General features: G+C 39.2%; 3 protein-coding genes across 5 annotated transcripts in view; 1 reads left to right on the top strand and 2 right to left on the bottom strand.

Annotated features, from left to right (window-relative positions):
• The window catches only part of LOC138000417 (uncharacterized), an 11,417-nt gene extending 7,941 nt beyond the window's left edge, over positions 1-3,476 (bottom strand). Inside the window, exon 1 of one of the 2 annotated variants that reach the window (XM_068846820.1) lies at positions 2,641-3,476. The gene's annotated coding sequence lies outside the window, so the exon portion shown is untranslated. Of the gene's footprint in view, positions 1-1,451; positions 1,469-2,640 lie in introns of those variants that run through there. The other variant, XM_068846821.1, reaches the window with a different exon arrangement.
• Positions 4-2,425, bottom strand: LOC138000420 (uncharacterized). Its single transcript, XM_068846824.1, has one exon. The coding sequence runs from the start codon at positions 1,547-1,549 to the stop codon at positions 539-541; it is 1,011 nt and encodes a 336-aa protein (XP_068702925.1). The 5' UTR covers positions 1,550-2,425; the 3' UTR covers positions 4-538.
• A 5,861-nt stretch (positions 3,477-9,337) lies between the features above and the next one.
• The window catches only part of LOC138000410 (uncharacterized), a 16,388-nt gene continuing 15,725 nt past the window's right edge, over positions 9,338-10,000 (top strand). For both annotated transcript variants that reach the window (XM_068846799.1, XM_068846798.1), the window contains exon 1: positions 9,338-9,489. The gene's annotated coding sequence lies outside the window, so the exon portion shown is untranslated. The remainder of the gene's footprint in view (positions 9,490-10,000) is intronic.

Here is a 10,000-nt window from a genome sequence, read left to right as displayed (position 1 = left end):
AACTTTCATACAGTTCTCTCATTATTTGGCATATATAATATCGTATGATCATGACTTTGCGCAGGTGAAATCAGTCGTTTTGTTGGAAAAACGTTGTAGGCAGTAACTTTTTTTCACTGTAACGGTTATTTCCAAAATAAAACCAACAAGGACTTCTTCAGTATGTTTAAAGTAAATGCATTTGTATTGTAAGTTATTTTAAAATCGGGCCCCAGTAGTTCGAAGAGTGGATAGCACTATCCACCGGATAACTCAATTGGTTTTGCTAGTGTTTATGTACTGGATAGTGATTGTTCCGGTGGATAGCGCTATCCACCATTTGAACAACTGGGGCCAGGTAGTTTTAAATAGTTTCCAAAGTCAGTTATCGTCCAGCCCAGCAACTAATTGAGGATTTTTAAAATAAAATAAAAAAAGCGAACGATAAAAACCGACGTTTCGGAGTAGTCATGACTCCATTATCAAGGTAAAAGTTTAAACATGCAAAGAGCAGTATTTAAGCGATGTGGCGCGAAAATTAACATAATAGGTGCGAAGATTACACAAATACTTGCGCACGAATAGAGTCCGATTGCACGTTCAGGTTTGGCTTTAAAGTTCTTATATAAAGCATTTCATACAATAAGCAGTCAAATTTGTTCCTGCACTTCTTAAGAACTTCGAAGCATTTCAGTAGGTCCTGAGGGATCCTCCCGTGTACGTTCTTGCAATGTTTGGCAATGGCCGAGGACTGTTGTTTATGTCCTTTTACACGATTGTGTAAATGTCCGCGTGTGTATCCTATATAACCTGCATCGCACAGGTCACATTGGTATTTATAAACAACACACTGTTCATTTACGATCGATGGCTTTGCTTCTTTCACATTCAGTTCTTGATCAATTTTTCGGCTGACAAATACGGGCTGGATGTTGGTGTTCACTTTTAGGCTCAGATCCTTGAGTTGTCCTTTCACAAAATTTGCTGAGGTTTGGTCTTTAAATGGTAGAACCACTCGAATTGTGTCCGTCTCTTTAGTTGGTAATAATGGTCGCTGCTGGTCACAAACCTTTGAGTCAACGAAATTTTTGATGGCAGAGTCGATGAGGTGTTTGGGGTACTTTAAACGCGAGAATACTGTCTTCAATCGGTCACATTCGTCTGAGAAGTGTGACCAAGAGGAAGATAAACTATGTGCTCGACCCAGCATAGTTCGGAGTAAACCCTGTTTGTACCGATTGTCAACGTGACTTTGGTAATGTAAGAGGAGACTTGAATTCGTGGGTTTTACGTACACCTTTGTCTCTATTTGGGGCGATCGGTTCAGTAACTGGATGCCCAAGTAAGGGAGCATGCCATTGCATTCGGTTTCCATCGTAAATTTTACGGAAGAATGTGCCTTATTAAGCGTGTTCAGGAAGTTGGATGCTGTTGCGATATTTGGCATGATAGTAAGTGTATCATCAACGTACCTTCGATAGAAAGAAGGGAGTTTACCCTCTCGCTCGAGGTTTTCCTCAATTGAAGACATGAACACATTAGCTAGCAGGGGACCAAGGGGGGAACCCATGGCCACACCATCCGTCTGTTCGTAAAGTGCTCCATTATACTGGAAAAGTTGTCCTTTTGTAGCTACACTGAGAAGGTCAACAAGGTCCGTTTTGGTCAGGTTCAGGTCATAGGTTGAATTAAACCAGTCGTTGTCAAAAGCTCTGTTCGCGAGTATCTCAATTGTTTCATCCAAGGGTACGTTGGTAAAGAGGGAGGACACGTCGTAAGAAACCAGAATGTCACCGTTTGATATTTCTAATTCGCGAATTTCGTCGGCAAATTAAAAAATGTCAGTTACTGTGTAGCGATTCAGAGAGAGAGGCTTAAGTTTAGTGTCGAGCCATTTCGCCAGTGCGTAGTTGTAAGTTTGCGTTGCTGAGAGTATAGGGCGCATCGCCAAGCGCTCCTTGTGTGTTTTCGGTAAGCCGTACAAATGCGCTAATCTGGAACCTGTAGGACGGACAGTATCTGCTATGGACTTAGGCAGAATTCTACGAACAATGGCGTCTAAATCTTTCTCTTTCTTTAGGAGGGGGTGGTAATATGTTGGCGGTCTACCTTTACTCGAGGGCCTTTCCAGTGGAACAGCTTGAAATTTACTGTAATCATTGATGGAAGCTTCGGATAATAGTCGCAGATATTCGGACTTATCCATTACGACCACTCCCGATCCTTTATCTGGTTTGGTGATGACGATGTCGTCACGTCGTTTCAGTTGTTCGATGGCAACCAAAAGTGTCTTGGGTGGTTTCTGTACTTTGCGCTGGATGTAATTCAGAGCTACGGATCGTAGGGTTGCGGCCGCCAATTCTTTCAAATCATCGCTTTCAAGATGAGGTTCGAGGCTCCAGTAAGCCTTTTCAAAGCTCGCTTTCACTTCAATCGGTGACACTCGTTGCGGAAAGGCAAATTTCAAACCCCGACACAATACTGTTATTTACTGTTATTTGCATGTTTTAAACTTTTACCTTGATAATGGAGTCATGACTACTCCGAAACGTCGGTTTTTATCGTTCGCTTTTACTGTTTTATCTTTTAAGAAATCTCTTTTAATACGAAAATAAAAAAAGTTTTTCATTAACCTGACGAGTATGCAAAAATATTACTCACCGTTCGCTTCTTAAAAGGACTTCAAAAAACATCTGCCAGATGAAGCCAGCTATAAGAAACTGAATGGGGGAGAATTTTTTCATCGATTTGAAGAAGTTGGCGGTTGCTGTTCACGATCACAGCAGTGATGTATTATACTAATGTAGTTCAGTTTGCTTGCATCCTATCCGTAAATATCTTTGTCAGCTGATGGACGTGATATGCTAGCAGCACACAATAACGGACAATAACTTTCTCTTTGCCGGAAGGCCCATTTCATAAAACATAAATGAGGACTTGAACTTCCTTAGGTAAGAATAGTTTTGAAGTTCAAGCAATCCTGGCGAAAAAAAAATTGAGACTGGAATTGCAGAAATACAGCAGATTTTCAACTTGGTATCCCTAAAAGACTCTGAAGTATTTTGGTAGCAGAAAAAATAGCCTTCTTCAAGCACATACAAAGAATTTGCACCTTTTAATTTTATTTGGTCAATTTATACCGACTAAATCTAAGTCAAAGTAAACAAGAAACTGCTTTTTCTCCTCTTTAATTAAACAAAACAAAGTACTACGTATAGCATGACAGCGCGGTAACAACAAGACTTCACCGGCTACGCATTGCGGACTTAAAAAAACGTTCGTGTCGTAGTTCATGTGAATTTGAACTTGAAGAGCCTTGTTTGAGATTGAACTTCGGAAGCCCAACGAAGAACCAGCCTATGAATGTGTCATTACAAGCGTTTCTTTACCCTGGCATACAGAACCGGCAAACAAAGTAATTTCCTAATTATCTTTTTGTACAAAACATAAAGACTGTGATGTGCAACGCTCTAAGTGACATAGCTTGGATAAAAATAAACCAAAAAAAATAACAAAGATTGACTGAAAAGAAACGACAAGTAGTATAGACCAAGTTGAGACAGGCAGAAAGGGACGATACTAAATATAAAAAAAAATAGAAAGCTGTCAGAACGCCAGCTGTCACAGTCAATGAAAGGTGATAAGGGGTTGTATTCCACGCTCTGAAACTACTCAGTCTGAGATTTTCCTCTCATTTAACAAGTAGTTATTAAAATATAGAAACATAGTAGCAGCTAAAACACTATTGTAGGTATATATAAAAACTGCTTATGAGAAGAATTTTAAAACCAAAATAAAAGAGTTCTTGTAAATGCTCTTTCAAATGGCGAGAGTATAGATGCCTTCTTAATTTTATGTGGGATGTTGTTAGTGTATAAGACATTGGTTGAGTGAAGGTGTTTATCACGTCTAGCCCTCTGTATTCCCATGACAAAAAACACTACTTTTACTCTGGTAGAATTACTCAGTGACCGATCTATTGTAAAGAGCTTTTTCACAGGTTACATGTAAAATGGAAAGTTGAAAAGAAAGCTTTTTCATTAGCGATCTGGTTACTGTTTGTTTCTCGTTTTCTCCCATGCCTCTGGGTTTTTGTTTTTGTTTTTGTTTTCCTTCATACCCTTTGATATGTGCAAGTATAGGTAGATGTCACATGAAGTGCATTTAAACTGATAGCATTCAATTTTGACTAAATAAAAAATAAAATTTAAATTGACAAAAAGATTTTTTTAATAAAGCAGCTTGTATAATTTGGACTTCACTTGCGAAGTTAATAATGCAGAAATCACAGTTAATTTAAGGTGGCTGAACACAGTTTTTGATACCTATGTCTCATTTACCTTTTCCTCTAAAACCCTTTATCCTTTGATCGCCAAAAATGGTAGCAAGAAAGTTAACAACATGAACTTCAGTTTTTTTTAATAGTTAAGCTGACGTATATGCCGTTGCCATGGTAACATGAATAATTATAAAAGGGCTTTTAAAATCGGTTTTGTTTATTTGCAGAAAACCCGGTCGTTAGATTTTCTTTATAATTTGCATGCAACAAGCTTGTAACGATGCTCACAAGTCAACACTATTTTAATAATATGATCTTTACCGATCTTTAATTATCCCTTGTTGAATATTCACTGGAATATCTAGAATTTCCTCTGTTAAAGTCTAATTTTTTTTCAAAACTCCAGTTATTTATTTCCTAAAGTACTTTCGTGCCAGATTTCGTTAAATTCTAACGAGTGGTTCTCGAGAAATAGGCGTATTTCCGAGTAAGCTTTTCCGCATTCAATCGCAATTTTTTAAGTTACTACCCATGCGCTGCATTTAACTGGGTTCTTTCGATAACAAAGAAAAATCTGCGAATTGTGGAGTTCTTTGCATCGTTACTTTTTCAAACATACATTTCTCATAAAAGACTAAAACCATCAAAACACTTTGTTCAATTATGAGGAAAAATAGTACAGATAGTGATTTATTCAGTGGATAGCGCTATCCACCCTTCGAACAACTGGGGCCAGGTCTACAATACTCTGGTCTTTTTTCTTGCTTTTTGCAATGACTCTCTTTTATTTAATATGTTGCTTGGATGCAATGTGCTTCAAAACAGAGCTTTCTTTTAAGACACAGTTTCCTTGCGTGCATCATATCTGAGTTTACCCGACACTACAGTAAGATGCTCTCCTTTGAACTGATTAATCTATCCCAAGCACTTGGATAGGCTGTGCCACAGACATTTCTCCTTTTTTCAGTTGGATTTCTTTCCACTTTGCGCTCTCTTGAAATCGGCGCTTTCGCCGGAGTATTCAGTCTTGCCCCTGCTTCTGCGGCTACCCTCAAAGGATCTGAATGACCTTCGTCACTTGAAACGAAATTACTACTATTACCCCTGTTCAGGCTCTGTTTAAGTCCAAGTTAAAATCCTTTTACTTCCAAAGACTGCAATACGTGTTTGATCAAGATGATATAAGATCGTATAAAATTATCTGTCCTAAGTGTCGTAAGACAAATATCTCCACAAGTTGTCATCGCTAGCGATCTTTTAGTCAGGGTGGGATGGGTTCTTAATGTTTTTCGCGGGGGCGGGCTGGTGGTTAACCTCGTAGGGGACCTATGTCCTATTGTTGATTCCACCATGTATGTTTTAATACTTAATCAGTAAAGAAATAAAATAGATAAAATAAATAAACACTCGAAGCAGTGGAGTGTAAATCTTCGTCCGCCATTTTGCAGTTTGTTTAAAAAACCGCTGACGTAGTAGCCCGGCTGCATGAATCTTTCGCCCATGATCTGCTCCTATCTCACAGGAAATTCACAAATTGTCTCCTGAAACATTGTAAAATATGGAAGCATGGTCAATTAAAGCACTAAAAGCTGCTCCGATATCTAGAAAACTAGAAATTACTCAGAATGCAAAAACTTGCTCGAAACAAAAAAAGTTGCCCGAAATACGAAAAGTTGCCAAAAAGTTGCCGAGCAACTTGTGGCAAGCCCTAAATATAACTGATACTAATCACGCACGTCATCTCATCGGCTCAGGGTAAATCACAGGCAGACCATCAGGCTTCATCTTTCGAGAATTCACCGAGAATGGCGATCCTGAAATACATAATAAAGTTTCTTTTTTAACTGATAAGAAACCAGACCAGTGCAACGCGGGAGGGGAGAGGGGGGGGGGGACTGGGAACTGCCAACGGTCGCGTGGCACTGATTGGCAAATTCGAATAGACTCAAATGCTTCGAATTGCTCTGGTCTGATTTCTTGAATCGATCATGTTGAGAAAACTGTTGTGGATTTCAGGATCGCCTTTCTTAGCGAACTGTCGAAAGATGAAGCTCAAATTCGACGAGCTATAAACTTTAGCCCGCGAAATGGTCACTTGATACTGGTCAGCGGATTCCTTGTTTTGACAGCTATCAATTGACCATAACGTGGGTGTCCCACTATCAAAAACAAGCGTGATACTGCAGTTGTTCAACCCAGGTTAACTGACATAAACGAGGCTTCATCTTTCGCGCGCTTTTCTGTGGCTCGACGCGGCTACACGGCGAAACTACATCAACTATCAACTATAGTTCTTACTCAGTCAAAACTTTTCGTGTTCAGGTGGAAAATGCATTTTTCGCTGGTTTCAATCCAGTTCGACCTATTATGATATCTGTGGCTCACTATGTCAGCAATGGCTTATGAATCGAAACAAAACAAAGGTGAACAACGTATTTGAGGTAGGGAAAGTTTATTGCGAGCGAAAGACTTATTTCACCTTAACTTAATTTGTAACTTTTTTCGCCATTAAACTCTCTTACTACATAATAGTTATGCATTGTAAAATCGCGTTGTGAGCTTGGGGCGCCTGTGAGTGAAATCGAAAACCTTTGCACATTGATTGGTTGTTCATCTGAGAAAGCGATGAGTACTGGGAGGAATATGAGAATTGCATCATTGCTAGAAGTATTAATTAACATTACAATCAATTTTAACTGTCGTATTTGGGACACAGTGTCACCCAGGCACAAACTTAACAAAACAATTTCTTTAATGGTACCGTTTGGTGAAAACTAGATAGCCGAAATAGCATACAAAACCAGGTTGGTATAAGGGAGAGGTGGAAGCAGTAGGTTGCAATAGAACAATTCGGCTCACTCAATGATGCATCCAATTCAAATCTCTCGGGGCTAAGACTCTCTGTGTATTGCTTTTGCATGATATTGTAGCTTTCTCATTTATATAATTTGGAAATACTTGGGACAAAACGTTTTTTATATCCAGGCATGACTCTACGAAACGCTAACTCTGCTTGAAGTCGCACTAGTTTGCTGAAGAATGCGCAATAAAGCTAAACACATTAATTGGATGAATTTGGCCACACATGTGGCGTGTTTAATTTGATCCAGGACACTTAATTGTGGTCTACAGGATTACCATTGTTCAGCAAAGGTGGGGCGAAAAAGACGCCACATGCCACTGGTTGTGGCAGCCCCACCAAGCCAAAAGCAGAGTTAGCGTGGCGGAAGAAGTCGGATAACACGAGAATTATGAGAATTATGCTGTGGCTAATGATATATAGAGATTGCTAGCGACAGGCCTGTGTAGTCTTAACAGGCAAGCGTGAAACCGCAGCCCTTGTGTGACAGTCTTCAATAAAAAAATTAAAGAGCACTTGCAACGAATTAAGAAATCAAAGAAGTTAAATTACTTAAGGACCTAAGGAAGATAGTAAAGCCGCAGCCCCAGTCTGACCGATGGCACCGTCAGCCGAAGGCTCGGACAAAGTAAACATCGATATTTAAAAGGTGACATAAGGATGAAAGGAGGAAAGTGAAGTTTTTTCTTCGCGAGATACCGACGGTACGAGGGCCAAGGGAAGAAGGGCGAATTGCTCGAGAGAAACATCTTTTATCCTCTAGGGAACGCCCCCTCTATTTCCAGGGGTGATACTTGACACAAACCAGGCTTACGAATCAATTCTTGACCGTCATGGCTCGACATAAATAACATTGTGCGTGCACAGAATGTTTGGTTATTCCCAACGGATTTGAATTGGGTACAGAAATTAGATTACAACAATGAGTACAACATTGAGTTAGCCGATTTGTCCTATGGAGTGGGCCCATAGGCTCGATTTCTACCACTCACTCGAGTTCGGGGAGCGCTCGCCCATTTTCGTAACAGCGGGTGGTAACCGAGCCTAATGGGCCCACTGAGAAAACAATTCGGACCGGAAGTTGATCCCAGGCCCAGTGAACTAACACAACGATAACATGCAAGCTGTTACATTAACGTACTAAGAAGCTTTTGTATTGATCTTCAGGTCTTTATAGTCATGTAAATAAAGCTTTCTGTTGTTGTGTTGTGGGTTCCTGCAGGAAATGTATGGACCCTCTGCTGACAAAAAAATGGCTGTAGGAGAAAAGGTGACAGTTTAAACAGATTCGACTGTAGATGATTATGATTAGTAAAAATGATTCTGCTAAAATATGTGATCGGCTTAACGCCACTGTTTTCAACCAGCAACGAAGACTTCCATTCCACTCGCGCGGTTTATTGCGCTAGTTGTGATTTTCTTTAAAGTGCTACTATGATCAAGAATCGCTTTCTTTTTTTCTTCAAATTTTGAAAGCGTGTTCGCTTAACACCTAACTGGCAAAATTCTGAGCTTTGAGTTTTATCCAAAGGCTGTTTATTTTGAGTGCAAGTTTTGGATTTCATGGTCCGCCATTACTCACGTTCAAAAGTGACCAATTGGCCCTCAGAGAGTTGGATCGAGGGAAAATTAAGTCATTTACTCACTAGCTTAAAATTTCAGCGTGTAACGGAATTTATTATATATGCAAAACACGGGTTTAAAAGTCGGAAAGCCCGAAACTCCCGTGCTGCATATTAATTCAGCCTCGTACACACGCACTGCATTCTTAAACTAGTTAGTCTTTGACGTCATTTTCTCCTCGACCCAGCTCTCTCAAGATTTTAAAGTTAGTAATGGCGTACCAATAAATTAGAAAATTCCAGTCAAAATAAACAGGTGTCTTTTTAAAATCATAACTTAAAACCTGGGTCACTTAGTGTTTAGTTAACATACTTTTGAAATCCAAAGAAAAAAAAAAGAATTTTTTTTTTGGTCGTAGTAGCACTTTGAAAGCGCTAGTTGCCGTTATGCGTTTGGTCAAATTAACTTGAAGCCACTTTAATTTATTTACCAGATTTAAGTCTCAATTTTGGATTTTTCTTCAGAACTAGTTACACAGGCTCAAAGCAATACTCAGGTAATAAAGGCCCTTATTCATATTTGATGAAATGGGCGTTTCATCAGTTGACATTCGGCAGCTGACAAAGTTGTTTATTAATAAGATGCATGGAAAACAACTGAGGTAAAATATTCTAGGGAAGTCTTCAATAAGAACCGCTGCTACGAACCTCGACCGATACGACTGAATATTTTTCCACAAAGATCCGATCAGAGCTGGCTACAGATTGCACATGTTTCTTGAAGTCCTAATAAGTCACGTTAGCGAACAGTAAGTAATCATTGTTTCTCTATATGGGCGAATTCGAAGCGTAGCTTTTGAAATTAAATCACAGTATAGCTTAGTTGGAAGGAATTTGATTTTGACAAGACTTTTTACAGTGCAAATATACTGGAACGTAAAACTCTTATTACACCCGATATCTTTGAGCGGCTACTTCTACTAACTTGGGTGCTGCAATCTTCAAATTTCTTGGACTGCTTTACTTGTTTAATTTAACAGTGAGCGATTGATTTCACCTGCACAAGTTACTGTTAAATTCACAGCGGTAGCTATAGTGTATTATATTACACTCTTTTTTTTATAAGAATATATTTTTTAAGAATATCAAGGCTGAAATTTGCGAAATTTTAAGAATAGTTTAAGAACAAACCTGAGGCTGAAATTGTGAAAAGAATATAATTTCGCGCGTTGAAAATCTGATATATGTTTTTACGTGCACAATGTAACACGATACCTTGCCATTTCGAGTGCTTTTCTTTAAACGTGGAGCTTCAGAGGA

This window comes from Montipora foliosa, chromosome 4 (genome assembly GCF_036669935.1).
Source record: "Montipora foliosa isolate CH-2021 chromosome 4, ASM3666993v2, whole genome shotgun sequence".
Taxonomy (NCBI): Eukaryota; Metazoa; Cnidaria; class Anthozoa; order Scleractinia; family Acroporidae; genus Montipora; species Montipora foliosa.
This window is presented reverse-complemented; position numbering and strand designations above follow the sequence as displayed.